Source organism: Periplaneta americana, chromosome 3 (assembly GCF_040183065.1).
Source record: "Periplaneta americana isolate PAMFEO1 chromosome 3, P.americana_PAMFEO1_priV1, whole genome shotgun sequence".
Lineage (NCBI taxonomy): Eukaryota > Metazoa > Arthropoda > Insecta > Blattodea > Blattidae > Periplaneta > Periplaneta americana.
Window position 1 is genome coordinate 116,569,294 of NC_091119.1, and position 20,864 is coordinate 116,590,157.

General features: G+C 34.4%; 1 protein-coding gene across 1 annotated transcript; it reads right to left on the bottom strand.

Moving 5' to 3' along the window:
• Positions 1-633: 633 nt before the first annotated feature.
• LOC138696409 (mitochondrial import inner membrane translocase subunit Tim22) lies at positions 634-6,482 on the bottom strand. Its single transcript, XM_069821347.1, has 4 exons — positions 6,073-6,482; positions 5,532-5,719; positions 5,158-5,230; positions 634-1,349 (listed from the first exon to the last, which is right to left on the bottom strand). The coding sequence occupies exons 1-4, from the start codon at positions 6,284-6,286 to the stop codon at positions 1,270-1,272; spliced, it is 555 nt and encodes a 184-aa protein (XP_069677448.1). The 5' UTR covers positions 6,287-6,482; the 3' UTR covers positions 634-1,269.
• Positions 6,483-20,864: the final 14,382 nt, after the last annotated feature.

The following is a 20,864-nucleotide window of genomic DNA, read 5'->3' on the forward strand; positions in this document are numbered from 1 at the left end:
CAGAATGTCCACAAAATGAGTGCAGATTTTTCGTGTGATGGTAGGGAATATTTTAATACAATGAATCCTGGAATCACATCTGCCATGTCCTCCTGGTCAACCTGTAATGATTAATAAAATTACACTACTGAAGGCGAAATGAGTCTGAGGTCCAACGCCGAAAGTTACTCAGCAATTCTGCTTCGAGTGGTGGAAAAAACCCCAACCATGTAATTTGTCCCAACCAGAATTTGAACCGGGCCCACTTGTTTCATGGTCAGGCAGGCTAACCATTACTCCACAGCGATGGACATCCCTTCAGTTATAAACCATGGTTTATGTTGTGGACTTTTCAATAGATTATACAAAATTCATTGACCATAATATATACATAATTGAATTTGTTGAACCAGGAATGTTATTGAGGTCAGATGCTTTCCAATTATTATTATTTCTTTTTCTTTACTACATAGTTAATATATTAATTTTCCATAAATATGAGTAAATACGCGAAAACATCCTGGATAATGCGAGAAAAAAATTTCCCATGAGTCAAGGAGTAATGTTACGTTGTTGCAAATTTCTTAAAACAATGATACACTTGTTTCTTAGAATATACATTTTGGAATATTTGTCAGGAAGCACTTGACAATATCAACTTAAATTAAGACAATAGTGTCTTCCATTTAATATTGATATTAAAATAACTTACAGAACTGAGTCTGTTACTTCAATCTACATTCATTGTAAAAGAAAAAAAGTCCATACAATAGTAATTAATGTAAATAATATTACAGTACAACTGGTTTCATCTTCCATAATCAGGTCTGTGTGTACAATCATAGATGGTTATAAACTTATAACACTGTTATTTTCAAGCATTACCTGTTTCTACCCATCCATTCATAGATACGAAATTCTTTGTTGTGTCTGTTGTCTATCACAGACGCTTATTATCCCTAAAAGTGTATCTATATATTACCACAAGAATTCCACAATATTGGTCTGTTTTCTTTTTCCTTCATAGAGGAGAAGCCAAAAGGTCTCCACTGCAACCAGAGGCTAATTGTTTACCACCCCTATCACAAAGATGTTTAGAACATAGTATCTTACTCAAAACATTAACAATAACATTATCTGACGAAAAATATGTGATGGATTGCTGACTCAAGTTCGTAAAAAGCAGTCATATAGCTGTATTATTGTATATTACACTTCATCAATATCAATAGAGGGTTTGCTGGTATAGTTTATTTAAATATATGTGAAGTTAATGATCACGCCATTACATTAAAAATGCATATAATAGTCTATGATGGTTGAGAACACTGCAAAGCCTGCTGCTCCAAATATTCCAGCTTTGATGCCAGCTGCAACAGAAAAGAAACATATAACTAATATGAAGCAAAATACAAAAATATTCATTAAGAGTCAGCACATCTCTTAGCATTCAAAGGAATGAAAAAGTGCTATCAAAGAGTTGAAACATGGGGCATGATCCCTAGAAAATCATGCAGGATTTTTTTTTTTCAAAATATTTATTAGCCTATCACTGTATCATCATTGGCGCCGACTACAGCGGGGCAAGGAGTCAGATGTCCCATATGGCATGGTTCCATATGAAATATCAGTTGAAAGTATTATTATTATCCATCATCATATCATCATCATCATCCTCTATGTCTGCAACTTAATACATCAAGTTTTAAAAATACTGTTGTAAGAATGCAGTACCGTATTTTGTAACTGCATTAAAATGGAAGAACTGTTTATTGAAATATGAAGTCTTTTCAAGTTTCATGTAATATTCTTATTGAATTTGATATTCCCAAAAAACTAGTTCAATTAATTAAAATCATTGCAGGCTAAAGCAAGGAGATGCACTATCACCTTTACTTTTTAACTTTGCTCTAGAATATGCCATTAGGTAAGTCCAGGATAACAGAGAAGGTTTGGAATTGAATGGGGTACATCGGCTGCTTGTCTATATGGATAACATGAATATGTTAGGAGAAAATCCACAAACTATTAGGGAAAATAAGGACTCAAGTTCGTAAAAAGCAGTTATAAAGCTTTTCAAAACAAAGTATATGACTGTCTCGTGACCAGAACATAGTATGAAATGGAAATATAAAAATTATAAATTTATCCTTTTAAAAGATGGAAAAGTTCAAATACCTTGCAACAGTAACATATATAAATTACACTCAGGAGGAAATTAAATGCAGAATAAATATGGGAAATGCCTGTTATTATTCGGTTGAGAAGCTTTTGTCATCCAGTCTGCTCTCAAAAAAGCTGAAAGTTAGAAAATATATAAACCAGTTACATTACTGGTTGTTCTGTATGGTTATGTAACTTGGACTCGCACTTTGAGGGAGGAACAGAGGCTGAATGTTCGAGAATAAGGTGCTTAGGAAAATATTTGGGGCTAAGAGAGATGAAGTTACAGGAAAATGGAGAAATTTACATAATGCAGAACTGCACACATTGTATTCTTCACCTGACATAATTAGGAATACTAAATCTAGACATTTGAGATGGGCAGTGCATGTAGCATGTATGAGCGAATCCAGAAATGCATATAGAGTGTTAGTTGAGAGGCTGGAGGAAAAAAGACCTTTGGGGAGGCCGAGACATATATGGGAAGATAATATAAAAATACATTTGAGGGAGGTGGGTTATGATGCTAGAGACTGGATTAATCTTGCTCAGGATAGGGACCAATGGCAAGTTTATGTGAAGGTGGCAATGACCCTCCGGATTCCTTAAAAGCCATTTCTAAGTAAGTATGTTGTCTTTTCTGTCAACAAATAAAGTAAAGGCGAACAACTGAACCCACCGAATTCGTGAAAAGTGATGGATAGAAAATATTTTGCAACAATAAGAATAGGTGTTAGTATTATTAATATGAAATATTTTAGTATGGTATTTATATATTTTTGCAATGCAAGCATATGTATAAAATGTATTATACCTGTACGAAAATGATATCACATTATTATTATTAATTACTTCTAATAATGACGACAATGATTCAACTTTAAACACGTATCTTTGTTATAGCAGTCAAACTTTCCTGTCCAAATTCAAAAGCAGCTATTATTAATTTTATTTCATTTTTCATTTAATTCCTGTTGCCCCCACTGGAACATAGGGCTGTGACGAAAGTCCTCCACTTGGTGCGGTGTATTATTAATTTAGTAACATGCATTTAGTGTGATGGACCTTGTAGCCACTATCAGGCTAGTCCCCCAGGTGGCAGATGGGTGTTTCTACCGAACTGTGAGTAGTTCAAATAACTATGGTAGTAAGGACCTATGGACCTACAAGGAGTCCAGTTCCTGAGGGTTTTCCTCAACCACTCGAAGCAGAATTGCTGGGTACCTTTTTGGCGTTGGATCTCAGACTCATTTCGCCTTCATTAGTATCATTTTCATTAATCATGTCAATTGTTTACAAGTCGACCAGGAGGGCATGGTGGCATCTGTCTGCGGGAGCTGCACATATCCAGCAAAGTCGATGGGGCTTTAATAAGAGGACTTAAGGTGACCAGGGGAATGTAGCTCCCTTGGATAGATGGCGCCTTGGTGTGTCGTGGAATCGATGGCAACATGTTCTTCTCGTTGAGGATGCAGCCAATTCAGGCACATGAATTGTGAACAGATGCTATCGATCTGAGGAGACTGCAAAATAACTTCACAAGCAGGCAGGGGATCAGGTCTCCAGTCAGAACTGGATGCTGTGGCTGAATCGATACAATGACACCATGCAGTGAATCATGCGCTTGAAAGAAGCGATCCTAAGGACTTATACAATCATTCCAACATATGGAGGTTGCACAATAAGCCTAAGGCTGCAGTGCTTGCCTATGGCCCCGAAGAAGAAGAAGAAGAAGACGAAAGAAAACTCCCCAAAAGAAATAGCTGGACAGATCCTTTGATGACAACCTCAGCAAATTCTAAGAATAAACGATTAGAGAAACAGACAAAGATAAAACAGCCACATGAAATGTAAGAGGCCTTCCCCATAAATTAGACATATTAGAAAAAGAATTATCACTATCTCAGGTAGATATTGCAATAATAAGTGAGACCAAAAATAAATTATATAGATCAGACGAATTACATAATTATATCTATATTTACAGTGGAGTCCAAAAGAATAAACATGTGTCGGCAGGTGGAGTTGATATTGAAAATTTGGCAGTCTAGAACATGATTAATCAACTTGTAATATGAATGCTAGAGGGAGCGTGTGCCACAGTAGTACAGAGCAGCATTCAAGGCCAGCGAATAGGGATTGTATACTGTATTTCTATAATTAACTTCCAGTCACATTGCAGAAACTCGTTTTTGAGGAGTATTTGTTGATAGCAATCATGCTCATAAATACAACAATGGGGCTTATGATACACATAGGTTTCTCATGTGGAACAAGTAGGTAGGCCTACTGTGAAAATATTTTGTCATGTAAATGAAATGTGTAAGACCTCAAGAAGAAGAATAAGAAGAAGAAGAAGAAGAAGAATAAAAGAAGAAGAATAATACAGAACTTCATGGTTATCCCGTGCTGTGGTCACATTATGTGGTCCAATACCTGCTTGTCTCTGGGTACGACCCTCTTCTATCCACTGGTTCCACACATGCATCACTGTTGTAGCAGCATGCCCTGTACGAGCCGAAATATCATGGTATGACAAACATGCTTCCCGGAGACCAACCATTCTGCCCTGTTCGAACTCACTCATGTGCTGATATTGCGCCCTTCCACGTCGACGGGGAATACCTGCACTAGCTTTCACGTTTGCATTTCGTTTGGAAGCTCTACACTGACTGAGCAAGGCATAACACTGACCTTGCTGGTGACACAAGAGACATCACTGTTGGGCCTATGTGTATGTCATCTCTCTGGAAACGTAATCAATTATTGGTGATACGCTGTTCTACACATCTCCCGAGTTTGGAGTCGTTCGGGTCATGCTTTATGGGTGTTGCACTTTTCACAAACAGTAGTATATTTACCTACATATCACTTACAGTAAAATGTGTTAGTATATTTTTTGCTAAGAGATTTTATAGGTATAGGTTTCTTTCAATAAATAAACTTTAATTCATAAAGGGATAATAAGGGGATTAAGTAATATCAGTATAATATATATATATAATTACAAATTACCTCTCAGTCCTATTATACCACCAGTAACACCGCCTGCATATGTTCCATTACGCCAGTCAGACTTTCCACGATACTGAAAAATGTAAAAAGCCCTGAAACTGAATTGGCAAATGCAACAAGCCCGAAATCATTACATTAGTTACATTAAAAAATTTAAGTTAAATGCGAAAAGTGTAATATTCTATACTACAAATTTAAATAAACAAGTTTTCAAAAATGGGCTTCCATTTCCATCTCTTCCCTTAAAAAAACTCACGCACACACACACACACTCACTCACGCGCGCGCACACACACACAAATACTATAGTTTAATGCATATATGGAAATAAATCATATAATTTAAGCAGAAAGAAAATATAGTGATTTACCAACCGATTCAATAGTGCACTCCACTGCTGAAAAAACAGCACCAACCATTGCAAAGTTTTTTGCATAACTAACCATAGTTCCCTTCATCTCCCGTAAGACTTCCCTTGCTGTTGGTTGTTTTGTGTCTCCAATAGCAACAGAAGGATTGACACTTGCTGAGAACAAACCAATAGCAGCACCAAGACCATAACCTGAAAGCAATTTTAATAAAATAAATTTATTTTATTTCTTTAAATTCCAATAAAGACACAGTGTTTTGGCATGTTCTCAGAATACTTATCCTGCTATAGTTCAAATATATCTCCATAATTTTCTGGTATACATAACAATATAATAAATATTGCGGGAAAATTTCAGTATACGGATTCCTCACTGATAATTATATCTTAGTATACTAAAAAGAGCAGATTTGTCTGCGTTTGTCGAATGCGCATCATCATGCTTACGAAAAGACACTTTTCAGTGCCAATAATTTATTTTGTGTGCACAAGGTCGGAATTCCTATCGAACTAGTTTAATAAAACAACTTACCTGGGACACTTACCTAAAACACAACTCATAACTGTTTTAAAAGCACAACTCTCTACAGCTCCCTCGATAATTTTTTCCTCTCTTGTCTTTATTTTAATGGGTCCCATAATCCTGGGTATTATAATATTTTCTCGGTACCTCGCGTTGTTTCCTATGAGATATAACGCCAACTTGTCCCAATCCTCGTTTGTGAAGAAAACTCGTTTATCTTTTTCTTGGTTCTCCATCTTAAATTATGTGTGGCGATTAGTTTGTTGTTACAATTACACATTCACTAGGCAGACATAACAAAATATGTTCTTCATAACCTCTCTTCTACAGCAACAAACCATCGATAAATATATAATTTTATCAATGAACAAACTCTCAGATTCAGACTCTCCTGACCTGCACGATCCAGACCAGTGTCGCCAACTCAGAAAAATGGAAACCCGCCAATATCCTCTCGAAAAACTGCAGAATCTGAATAAAAGTCGCCAGATTTCAAAATGTGTCGCAAATAACGGAGTAAATGTAACACGTAAACATGTACCTCTGTTTGAGATTCTGGCTAATATCCTAGATCATTCTAGGCTAATATGCACACTATTATCAGCTTGATGAATTAATGACCGAATTTGGTATAATCGGATCTCCAGGCGGGGACTACTTTAATGGTACAGAATCAACTAAACATCTTACAATGGAATGCTGGTGGTATAACATCAGCTAAGAAGACTGAACTAGCCAAAATACTTTCAGATAATAATGTAGATATCTTCATTATTCAAGAAGCAAACCTTAATGCTGACCAATTAAAATATTTTGAATTTAAAGGTTTTAGAATGAAACTGTTACCCAAAGGTAGACAGATCAGTAGTGGAATTCTCGCAGGTATATCAAAGAAATTAATTACAAATTTCCAAATCATAAAAGAAATGGATAATCAAGACAAATTAGAACTAATAAGAATTGAAGTATGGAAAAATCAACAACATTTCAAAATTTACAGTGCCTTTAACCCACCTAATAATCCCCTTGATCTAACTTTGTTTGATATACAACCTAAAACTATCATAATTGGTGACTTTTATGCCCACTCCCAACATTGGTTTTTTTATAGAGTTTTTTTTTTTTACCTTGGGGATTTAGTGAAGTGAATTTTTAATGGCAGGCAGAGTAACTATCTCATGCCCCCATGTTTAGATTGCTACCAGTGCACTTCATTTGTACCTGGTTCACTTCACTACATTGGGGCTACAATAATGTAAATCAACCTGGAAAAATGATCATGGACCTCCTAAATACTACAACCGCAGAACTCGCCTATAGAAAAGAAGATTCCCCCTACTTTCATACATTATTCAGATTCTGGCACAAATCCAGACTTATTACTGGTAACATCAGATATCCATCACGAAACAAAGAAAAAAATAATTGAAGACCCCGGATCTGGCCATAGAGTCATCATTACTTCTGTCCATCTCCACCAAAACCGAAGAAAAGAACGCTACAATAACAAAACAACATGGAATTTTAAGAAAGCGGATTGGAAACTATTTACTACAGAACTAGACGAACACCTCAAGCTCAACACACCACTAATGGAAAATACAAACTCAGATAGACTGAACAAATATTTCTGTAAATCTATTCTTAAAATTGCAAAAAAGCACATCCCACGAGGCAAACCAAAAAAATACACCCCATTCTGGACAGAAAACCTGAATTTATTGAAACAAGATAGAGATAAAGCAAGAATCAAAGCAGAACATAGCAAAACACCAGAAGATACTCAAGATTGGAGGAGGAAGACTGCCATTCTTAAAAAAGCAATCATAAAAGCAAAAAAGAACAGTTTTAATAAATTTATTGAAAATATTAATTACACAACCGATATTGCTAAAACATAAATTTCTGAAGAATATTTCCAATACACAGGAAAATATTAGGCAACCTATTATTCATAATGCGGCGGTCGGACCACGTTGGGGCGCCAGAATCTGCGGCGGTCGTCGGTCGTCGTTGCCCTCGGCTGCCAGCTCCGTCGTATATGGAAAGTAGCTCAAGGAGGCACGTTGATGTCGATAATTAAAGATGTACACTAATTAATTTGGGCGCCAGCCTCCTCGAGATTACTCCGGTAGAGTATGAGATTTCCCAGGTCAGCTGCAAAACGGTTGGGACATGGGGTTTGATGACGTGCTCGTAGATTGAAATGATGTAGGCGCACACCAGAAGTTGTTGATAAGAACTATGAGAACGTTTATTATTATTAAGTGTTCGTTTCAGATTAGCAGAAATGCGCGTCCAAGTTTATAATATACTGCTCTCACTTCCTACAAGTTGGTAGACTAATTTCTGAGTTCACGTAATTATATATATTTTGTACTATAAAACACCAGTAATATAACGGAGAGTTGATAACGTGATGACAATTTATTCTTAATGTAATAATAATGATGAGAAAAGAATTCAGACTTATAATAATGATACAACACACGACTTCTTACTAAACCCACTAAAAAATTCTAAGTCCGTAACTTGTTATCCTTCCGAGTTAGGTTCGCCGAGAATATGTGGAGTGCGTCTTCTCCGTACGCGTTCTATATGCCTTCTGTCTATCTGCCAAATCTACCCTCTACTTGCAACCACCAAACATACAATTTCGCCCTTCCATCAATAAATCACGTGTCTCTATTACGAATCCTGATTGGCCATAATTACTCTTACGTCACTTAAGACGCGCTCTTCAAAAATTGCTCGTTAACTAGGTCCTCCCCTACTTCCGATGTTTTCTGACAATTCTCTGACATATACCAGATCATCTCTTTTTCGAACCTGGCTTGGCGTCATCTTGCTGACCACCCGCAGGCAAAGTCCACACATTCCCTCATCGGTCAACTCCACGCCTGGACACATGTTTCCTGTCCGCGTAGCGTCGCTTCGGCCTTCCTGCCCACCTGTTACTTCCGCCTCACATTCTGGACCTTTCTTACACGTCCACGCTTCCTATCCATATAAGAATATTAACACGAAATACTAATCTGATGAAACCTCCTTATCCTATACGAGGAACCGTCTCAATAATAACAAAACACTAACAGATAGTAGAGATATAGCAAATGCATTTAATAAACACTACTCAAACTCTCACAGATTACATCCCAATATCAAAAAAACTGACAAATTTATCAAAAGAGAATTACATAAATATAATAAAAACAATATCACAAAACCTAAAATATTCCATCAAAATTTTACTTCCAAAGAATTAAGCATAGCTATACAAAATTTAAAAAACAAGAAATCTCCTGGTCCTGACAACATTCATTCAGAATTTTTGAAACATTTGGGGGAAAAAGCCAAATCTGTATTTTTATCCATTTTCAATTTATCATGGAACACCTCAATTCCTGCAGCTTGGAAGAAAGCAATCACTGTACCAATTCACAGAAAAGGGAAACCTGCTCATGATGTTAATACTTATCGACCAATAGCACTATTAAGCATGATAGCAAAAACAATGGAGTCAATGATCTCCAACAGATTAATTTGGTATTTAGAATCTCAAAATCTTTTATCACCAAGACAAGCTGACTTTCGACAACTACACTCTACTAATGAACAAGTCATATGCCTCGGCCAAGAAATAAAAGACAGTTTTAACAAAAAAGAAGATACCTTGGCAATATTTATTGACTTTCAATTAGCATATGACTCTGTTTGGAGAAATAAATTATTATTAAAAGTCCAGAAATTAGGTATCTCCAGCAATATGTTCAGATGGATATCAGGATTCCTTAGTCAAAGATTCATTGCTACTAAATTCAATAGCTCACTTTCTAGTTACAGACAAACATATCGAGCTCTAGCCCAGGGCGCTGTCCTCAGCACAACTTTATTCAATATTTATATAAATGACTTACCCTCTCTATTAGAGGAATGAAACATGAAAAACAGCACTATTTGCAGATGATATAGTTTTGTGGACTTCCGGATCTCACAGACATAGAGACAAAATTCAAAATTCTGCTCTTAAAGCTCTAAATCAACTATGTGAATGGAATACATCAAATTTGATGACACTCAATTTAAGCAAAAGTAACTAACAAATATTTTCACTTGGTAAAAAAGAAAGAGAATTCAATATCCAATACAATGGCCAACACCTCCCTAGGACTTATGAATCCAAATATCTTGGAATTATTTTCGACAGTAAGTTAACATGGAACAACCATTTGAAATATATTTCTGAAAAAGCTCGTAAAAGGTTCTCTCTTCTGAAAAGACTAGCAGGAAAGAAATGGGGTTGCTCTATAAATACTTTGAACACTACATACAAAATGTTTATACAGCCAGTGTTGACATACTGTGGAGAAATTTTAATTACTTCACCTTTCATAAACGAAATAGAACGTGTTCAAAACCAAGCTCTCAGGCTCATCACTGGTGGAATCAAAACAACTCCAATAGATTCTATGAGATTCCTCACTAATATTAACAGCATCAAAATGATAATAGAAGAAAAAGCATTGATTCGATATGAAAAACTTATCAGATTACCAGGAAACAATTGGCATTCATACAGTCCTCTCCGTAGATTAAAAACTCAAAAAAGTTTCATATCCATGGTTCAGGAATTAAAACAGAAAATCAACGTCCCGAATTTAAAAGAAAACTTACAAATTAAATCAAACCCTTTAACACTATTAAATATAGAGTAACTTATAATCTAAATTTAACAGAAGAAATACTGAAATCAGAAGTAAACACTGAAATAATGAAATAGTTGTCTTTAGAGACAATTAATATTAGGTACCCTCCACAAAATTGGCTTCATTTATACACCGATGGTTCCTTGGTCTCCAGGGAACAAGATGCAGGTGCAGGTGTTACGTGCTGTCTCTTCTCACTTTATAGATCTCGTGGATATGGAACAACAAGTTTTGATGGAGAAATCACTGCAATAAGTGAAAGTCTCAGGAATCTTCTCTGCCAAATCAATAAATTTAAAAATGCAGTTATATTGTCAGACTCCAAAGCAGCTATTCTATCAATAGTCTCTAGACACACACCTTCATCTCAAATAGCAGAAATAAATAAAATGCTCTCTCAACTAATAACACTCAATAAAAGAATTGTATTCCAATGGATACCATCCCATTGTGGAATCCTGGGAAACGAGAATGCGGATGCTTCAGCAAAGAAGGGCAGCACTGCTACTTACAGACCTGTTACTAAATCTACGTATTACTCTGTGAAAAGATTTATTAAACCTACATACTTAGACTTCAACAAACAAAATTTGATAACACAATCCCAAGGGAAAAAATGGAACTCTCTGCATCATAATCCACAGTTGATTCCCGATTTACCACGCAAATCGTCTGTAGCTGCATTTAGATTGGCAACAGGCCATGACTGTTTGGCCAAGCATTTGCATAGAATTGGAATATATCAGTCTCCTAACTGTCCACTGTGCAACTCAGATCCGGAAATGGATTCAGAACATCTCAAAATCTGTGTGTCAGTGGCTAACCATGACAATATCTTTGAAAAATATTGGAGTGCAAGAGGTCAAATGACTTTATTGTCAAATGCCTGGCATTAGAAAACAACAACCACACGATCATCAGGCAGTACATCTCACTTGGCGATTGTGACAGAGTAAGAACAATATTGTTTATATACATCTGAAGCCTGATTAGTGTAATATGTAGCTAATCGGCGATGTGTGCAATGGAGGGGAAAAGGACTGGCCACCCTACCTCAATATCTCCTGGCCTAGTTGCCTCATAAGTGATGCCATATTGGTATGGGTTCAAATTTTGTTGGTACAAGTTAATTGGTTGATGTTTTTTTTCCAGGGTTTTCTCTCAACCGATTAAGAGCAAATGCTGGGTTAGATTTCGGCGTGTGATCCTGTATTCATTTCGCTGGCATTATCACCTTCATCTCACTCAGACGCTAGATAAAATAAATCAATTAAAAAAAGCTATTAATTTTTATTTTGTGTTTAATTATTTACAAGATAAAATGGCTATAAACAATGAGTCCATCATTGCCCCTTTCACACTGCATTTTGTAATATTTCTTTCTGCGATATTATTAATATTTTGTATAATTGCAATGGGAAAGTGAGAAAAGTACAGTGTCGAGTGGAACCAAGGGCACAACATGCAGATTCATCAAAATACAAACAAAATTCAGCTTCTTTCATCTTCCAATCTAAACTTTAAAATGTATTTTCAGTTGCTAATTCATTAACAAAAGTTGAAATTCAGTTGGCGGTTTTGTGATTAGTCATACCGTGATAAAATCTGTTGATCATTTAAGCGAACTTATTGATTTAAATTGTCCAAATGTAGGAATGTAGTCTCAGAAAAAATTTTTGTCGTACAGATACTGAGGCACTATGCATGATCAGAGGACAAGCGAGTTTTGTTTTGTTGTATAGGGTATTTCAAAAGTCAGTTCAAACAATAAACTGCTATAAATATTATAATATTTGAGATAGGGAAAAAACAAAAACATCACAGTGTTGGACAAACAACGGAGTTTACAAAACATTGGGAAGATGTCCGCCGTTCTCTTGTTCAACGTACAGCATTCTGTCTGCGACACCATGTACAGCATTTTGCAGATAATGTCTTGGAATATTGGCAATTTCTTGCGAGATGGCATCTTTCAGTTGCAGTAGGTTTGTTGGATGTGTCAGGAAAATACGTTCTTTAAGGGAACCCCACAACCAAAAGTCGGCTGGGTTGAAATATGGAGATCGTGGAGGTCACATTGTTGGAAACCTGACCACACTATCTGAAGAACAGGATACAGGCTGAAGTGCAAGAAATCAACGAAATCCCAGGTTTATTGCAAAGTATCATGAACAATTTTCGTGTAAGATTACAACAGGTCATAAGATATCAAGGGGATCACTTGAAATATGTAATTAAAAAAAAATTAAAACATTCCAATAAATTTCATTATTGAAGTTACATACTGTGTTATTCCTTAATTTTTAAACCTTATAGTCCCTTTACAACAGCATATTGAAACTCGCCAGAACCAAATGCTGGACCCTGTATATTCAAACTTATTCATTGTTGAAACAAAATTGATATATGAAAGGCAAGCTGTGATTTAGTTTTTAGCATTGGTTTTGTTGGTGGAATAATTATGAGTACTTCTTACTTCGATATGAGGTATAAAGTAAATTGAAAAATAAGCTCCAACTCCTTGCGGAATAAACCTTTCCTATCGAATTATATAGTGCACATGCTGGAAAGTGATTAAATAGTATTGTTGGCGATATATTTTATTGGAAATGTAACTGAGAGTTCGGGTTACTATTCATAGCAATAATAGAATAAACACATCTAATTTGATTTTCAACAATGCATTCTTAATGATTGATTAAATGGCAAACTTACTAGTGCTAATTATATAAGCTCGTGTGGCTTACAGCTGTTTCAGTGTATACTGTACACCATCATCAGAGCCACACGTGCTTATATAATTAACACTAGTAAGTTTGCCATTTAATCAATCATTTATATTTAAGTGTTAAAAGTAGTGTACCGGTATGCAAGATTCAAGATGAATGCATTCTTGTTTATACAAGCAGTTACATTGTATAATGTGATACTGGCATTACAATATAACTATGCAGCTGCACAATTTCTTTTATTCTCGCCACGGCCATGACAATACGATAACAAAACAATATCTGACTTCCACAAGGTGTTCAAGAACAAACTTCAGAAAAGATTTACTAACAAATATTTTAAAAGCAAATTTCACTGTAAAAAAAAAAAAACTGCCTAGGTTGCCTACACCTAAATCTGGCACTGCGTGCACATTCCACATCAAATCATGAAGTTCCCTTCATACTCCATATACAAAGGTTATGTTATGTTTATTAGGTTTGCAGTAATCAAGTTTTTGTAAATAACTTGAAGCTGCAACACAAAAAATATAAAATAACTTATGGAGCATGGAAAGAAACTAATCGGTAATGTATATAGAAAATTAATGATATCAAAAGTTTACCAATTTCGGTAGAAATTTGAGAAATAGCCTATACCTATGTGTGAGAAATTAGTTTGATCCCACTAGATGGAGAAATTTCTTTCTGAAACAAAATCTATTGCGTAATTTTCATTTTCATCCAAATCAACAAATAACACAACACTAGTTAAAGGAAAATGAAGAGTTTTGTTTGATATAGGCCAACCTGAACTGAAAAAGCGTTTTTGGACTCCTTATCAAAACTTTACAAGGGTCTTAAAATATACAAAATAAGCAATGGGCATTGCACTTCTTAAATTTGATTAAGGCCTTCCTCTTCATAGAGATAGTCACACTGAAGAGAAATCATCCACAGTGTCTGGAATTAAGGATCTATCACTTTCGTTCTCTTGAAGCAGAATATTAGTGAATAGTTTTAACTCTTCTAGCTCCATCCAATTATCACGGAGTCGTTTTTTCCGCAGCTCTCTTATATCCCTTTCCCTTGTTAAAGATAAGAAACCTTACTATGCAATGGTATGTTTGGCACTACTGTAGGAATAGTCTCAATTCTCACACCTCGATTCAAGATAGTTGAATAAGTTTTAGTTGGGTCATCACAGCAGAATGTTGGTTCCATTTTGAACCCATTGCACATTATAATGCTGGGATTTTGTCAAAAACACTTTCCGCATGTCACTCATCCCTTGCATTTTTTTTTAAGAACTGCTCAAATACTTGATATTCTTCATAAAAATCGTCACAAATATAAAAAAATACATGTTCATTCTATCAGAAGAAATTTAACATGTCCTTTAAGTGAACCTAAATGTTACACAGCCACTGGAATAAATCAGACCCATAGTTACAGGCCAAAGTTATGTAACTCTATTTTGGAATAAGTCTTGACCTAGGTTATTTTGATTTTAATAAATGTAAGAAAAAAAAGCAAATTATTTAGCAAATTTAATAAATATTCATGTCCTTTTTTGCTTAATTTCAATACATTATTTATGAATTCCAACATATTATATTCTGGTCTTGATTTGACTCTCTACTTTTATCTTTGTAATTATCCCTGTTTGTAATAATTGTATTGGTTTTATAATTTTAATGAATCTTTGTTATATTCCATTTAATACAAAATAGTTATTTATAGGAACCACTTCTGAACATGAACTTGCTCAAACGGATGTGTGTTTGTGCATAACATGTATTTATTTTCTATTGTATGTTGCAATAAAATAATAATAAATACTTAACAGTGCAGAGTGAATGACTCATTGTCAGTAGTAATCAACGTGTTATATAACTCGTTGGTAGTAATATGCAATGGCAGACTTCCATCACGCATGTGCAAGGAGGAAACAAGCCCTCTGGTACCGGTAATAAGAATTTGTGCTTTGATCCGAACACATTGACAGAGATAATTCTTTCTGAACGAGTCTGCTGTTTTCCATATCATATTACGATTTGAAAATAACATGTTTATGTATTCGATATCCCACATTATGAAGTACAAAAATATGCTTCAAATCAAAAATTTCTCTGAGAGTGGAGAAAATGCGTTTTGAATCAATGCTTCTCAAAAGAAACTCACTTACTGTAAACTTAACTGACTTTCTGTGTATCGAAACAACAAATGATTCTATGGATGTAGTGCTATTATCATTAAGAGGAATTTGTCATAAGCGAATTAATACATCACAATTCAGAAATGTGGAAGGGACATTTCTATACATACCATTCCAACAAGAAAATATAGTACCGGTATTTGGTTCTATATTGTTCACCATCAAAAGCTTTACTAGCAGATGATTTTGATTTATTACTGACAGTTGGACAAAAATTCTTATTTGCAGGAGACTTTAATGCTAAAAATGTAGCTTGGCATTCACACCTCACAATGCCAAGAGGTGGAACTATAGAATTGGATTCTAATACTCACAATTGGCACCAATTATATGAATAAGAGTAACAGAGGACTTCTCATCAGATCATAAACCTGTTATAATCACTTTAAATCTTGCAAAAGCAAGGCCACCAATGACTTGATCATACTAAAGTAATTAATTGGTTCATATTCATGGAATATTTAAAAGATTTGTGTGAACATCCAAGGATCACCTTACAGCAAGAATCAGAGGTACATGCTGAGATTTTCACACATTCTCTAACAGCACCAATTAAAACAGCTTCTAGGTAAATACCTGAAGTGTGTGTCATACCTCCAAACATAAGGCAGCTTATCATAGAAAAGGAAAGAACAAGAAAAAGGTGGCAGCTAACTAGAAACCCACTACATACACAAGAGTACAATCGTATGAAAAATTCTGGCATCCTGGACCTAGGAAAGTCAAGTTCATTGTAATTTTCAAGACTATTCACAAATGTGTCTGAACATAAGTCAAGTCTAGCACAAAAGTTTTGACTTCTTTCTTCGGAGTGTCACATGTATAAGGCATTTCTAGATTACCGGTACTGTGAATCTACTCTGTAGAAATATACAATTATGATTGTAATGAAAAGAGTCTCGCATATCCCATACATGAGCAGCATATGTTATGATTGGAAGAACTAAAGTAGGGTGACCAGATTTCCAAAATAAAAAACGGGATACTTATTAAAGTTTACATAAATCAACATTTTATCTAAACATTCATTATTAGGCCTATTTGTGTTCATATGATGTCAGTGAGCAATAAGGTCCAGTTTTATTTACAAGTAATAAATACTAACTGTTTACAATAAGTAGGCTATAATAATTATGCAAGTACATAATAAAGTACCGGTAACATGCATAAGTTACTTGGCTTAAGTCATTGTTGACAATTTTTTATATTGCAACTGGGTTAATTAGGTTAACTTATCCGTTTAAAAATACTTCAGGTTAATTGGATCTTACATCATATAGCCTACATGTCACTATATTCTGAACTTATTTCATACTAGTAACAACATTTTTTGCCTCATATTACCTTTTAATATTTTAACATTCTCCATGAAGATTAACTGTAGGCTACTATCTGCATCATATTTCTTTGAGGAGTGAATTTTCTCTAGAAGTATTGGCCTTTCCTTCAAGAAGCTTAGAAGTCCATGCAAGACACATTTTTGAAATGGCCTTTATACTTTAACTGAAAACTGATTCCTTTCGTCAGACCAAATTGAATTCATCAATGAAAACACTCTTTCTCATAATGCATTGGTATCAGGTATTCCTAACTCAAAACTTACAATTTGAATTATATTTGTAAAACTAATGTATTTGTCTTTCATAATTTTGTTTGAGTCCACCTCTCTGTAATTTTAACATCACACGCCTTCCAATGTCTAAGTTTTTCTCCATATATGTATGTTCTTCACATGATTCACTTGACTAAATAGGTCATCTTAATCTATCATTACTGTAACGTCTGATGGAAACAGTATAAAATTAACCACTGTTTTACGTGATTATTAAATAAAATAAAAGAAAAAGAAATATTTTAACAATAGTTTAGGGAAATGGGATGCCATTTAAAAAACGGGACATTTGGCATCCCAGGCATACTTTTCTCGGGATGGGACAAAAGGCTGAAAAAAAGACAATCCCGCTAAAAACAGGACGTCTAGTCACCCTAAACTAATGATACTTCAAGCACCAGACTTTAGCAATGGAAAATGATTGTATTATTCTTATAATTGCTCTTCCCTTTGTAATTTGTATATGAAAATGTCACAGAAATTTCTGATCCAAAATAACACCTAGCTAGCCTACTAAACATTATTTTGATAAATTAGGTCTCTATTTTTTTGTCTTAGGCGAGGAATTGCTTCATGAAGGGCACTGCAAAACATGCTGTATGAGTTTTTTTTTTAATGTTCGCAGAAATGCACCCTTTTAGTACCGATACTGCCTTATTATTTCACTGACATGTTCTTTAAGTCTATTCATTACTTACAGCGGATTCCTGTGAGAAATGTTTAGGACAATATCAACCGTATATTCTGCTATTTGAGCTTCAAGCATACTTGGGATATGACAGCTGCATATGAGCCGTTTAGAGCAGAAGTGGTGTAAGTCAAAATTGGGTAATGATGTTTAAAGTAAAAATTCTGTAAAATACAGTGCAAAGTAGCAATTAATATGTCCTTCGTGCTATCCACTGACTACTAATAGTTTAAATAAATTGAATATTAATTGCTACTTTGCGCTGTATTTTACAGAATCTTTACTTTAACCCTCATTACCCATTTTTGACTTACACTACTTCTGCTCTGAAGGCTCATATAAGTTACGTAATATCGATCCAATCACCGATCCCTGTGAAATATCTGCATCAGCTGAAATGGATGGATGAACAGTTGAACGACTTGGAACATTACCACCAAGAAATTGTTATTCAAATCACCTTCGTACTTATTGAGCAGATTATATCTGTAGCCTACTTGGAAATCGTACAGGTAATTCTTTTTTTCTGATCATCTTGTGCTTAGCTGAAAATCCTTTGGTGTGCTTGATGCCTATAATTACGTGATGAAAGTATTCAATGCAGGCTTACTGTCGATCTCTCTGTAAAGAATTGTACGTATTCTTAGCTTTTCTATTTAAAAAAATGTGTATAAATCCTGGACACTATAATGTACCAGTATACAGTTGTATATTTTGTTTGCATTTTTTAAATTTCTTAATCTACCGAATTAAAACCAATACGATATAAGGACAATAAAAATACAACACAATTTGCTTATCAGTAAAATTTACTTGAACATATCTACATCGTCATATTCTCTTCCAGATTCTTTGCACCAGTCATTTATAAACATCTTTTTATCAACTTTTACCAAGTGTGAAACTAGTTACCATCACAAATTGGAAATTGCTATTAAAAATTGTGATATATGAAATAGATTGTCTTAAAATAATAAATAAGTTATAATTATTAAATTCACAATTTCGTCTTTGGCTTCCTGTACAGCAATCTCAATTTATTGTCTGAGCAATGAAACTAATTAGCAAGAACTTCACAAAAAATAGTTCAGTACAGAATTAAAACTAACAATCTTATGAAAAAGTCGTAGTTTTAGCAATATCCCACGGAATATATACACCACATATACATATACACAAAGGTACTGGTATAGTCAGGATGTGGCAACAGAAGGGTATAGACAGTATTAAAAGAATGCAGGAGGTATTGCACTTCTCCATTCTAACGAAGACAAAAGACAAAATTCTTTTAAAAGTCACTGACTTTGGTTCCAAAACTAATTCAAATACCGTAAAGATAAATAACCAAACATTATGTGTCCTTAGGTCTAGCTTAGAATAAAATTATGCTCTCTCTCCCATACCTGAATATGCCACTTTGTGTTTGTATGTGTATGACCATGCGCCTAACACAAAATAACAATTATTTAAAACATGTGTAACTGAACGAATCATAAAGACAGAAAAGTAAATATGAGTAAAGATATTGTGGAATGTTGTCAAATACCAGAAAGTTATAAATGTTCATACTAAATCATAAATGTGTACATGGATATTTCCGTATAGCACTTTCTTTTAATATAAAAATTAAGCTTTGTATGCGGAAATTCCACCAGGTTTTCTCCAAAAGGTGGTTATTCTAAGGATTTTAGTATACTCTTAAGTTTTCTATCATCAAAATATTTCATTGAGACTGTCTGGCAATACATTTAACCTTTTCCTACATATCACTATAATAGTCAATTATCTCATGAATTCCGCACTTAATCTACCAGTACCGTACTCCATTTCTGTTCATTACACGAGAAATATTTCTGTCATTTACTTAAAAGAAGAATTAGCAACATCATTTTGCAAGTGGCAAACGATCAAAATCAAAGAAATCATGTTTTAAATACATACAACATAAAATATATTATCTTCACTACATTGTTTTTTCTGTACTATTTAATTAGCAGTACGGTACCGTATATGAATACGTAATTTTTATTTCCATACTTCATTTTGATTTTCAATCAATCAATCAATCAATCAATCAATCATGTATCATGGTTAGGGTTACCAGATTCCCAAAATAAAAAAAAATGGGACACATTAAAATTGACATGAATCAACATTTTATCTAAACATTCATTATTACTTGTATTTTTATGTCAGTGACCAATAAGGTCCAGTTTTATTTATTTTAAAGTAGTAAATACTACACTGTTTACAATAACTAGGCTATAGGCCTAATAATTATGCAAGTATACATAATAGAGTAGCATGGATACTTGGCTTAAGTCACTGTTAACTATTTGTTTATATTGCAATTGTCTGGATTAATTAGGTTAACTTATCTGTGTAAAAATACTTCAGGTTAATTGAACCTTACATTATATTCATGTCACTGACTGTATTCTGAACTTGTTTCATAAAAACATTTTTGCCTCATATTAGTTTGTAACTATTTTAACATTCTCCATGAAGATGAACTGTACAATCTGCATCAAATTTCTTAGATGTGTGAATTTGCTCTAGAAGTGTTGGCCTTTCCTTCAGGAAACTATAGAATTCCATGCAAGACACATTTTTGAAATTATATTTTGTGATTAACATGGCATTTATTGAATTTATTACGGTGACATCTGAGAAAACAATAAAGAATTAATCAATGTTTTATGTGATTATTAAATAAAATAAAAGAAAAATAAATATTTCAACAATAATTTGGGGAATCGGGATGCCATTTTAAAAGACTGGGACATTTGGCATTCTGAGCATACTTTTCTTGGGACAGGTGACAAAAGGCTAAAAAAAAAAAAGGGACAATCTCGTTAAAAAAGGAGCATCTGGTCACCCTA

Excerpts from the sequence above, each read along its gene's own strand:
- LOC138696409 (XM_069821347.1), bottom strand. The coding sequence starts at position 6,286 with ATGGAGAACCAAGAAAAAGATAAACGAGTTTTCTTCACAAACGAGGAT. Across the intron at positions 5,231-5,531 it reads TGGAGTGCACTATTGAATCG|TATCGTGGAAAGTCTGACTG; the intron begins GTTGGTAAATCA and ends TACATTTTTCAG. Across the intron at positions 1,350-5,157 it reads TGGTATAATAGGACTGAGAG|CTGGCATCAAAGCTGGAATA; the intron begins GTAATTTGTAAT and ends TTTCTGTTGCAG.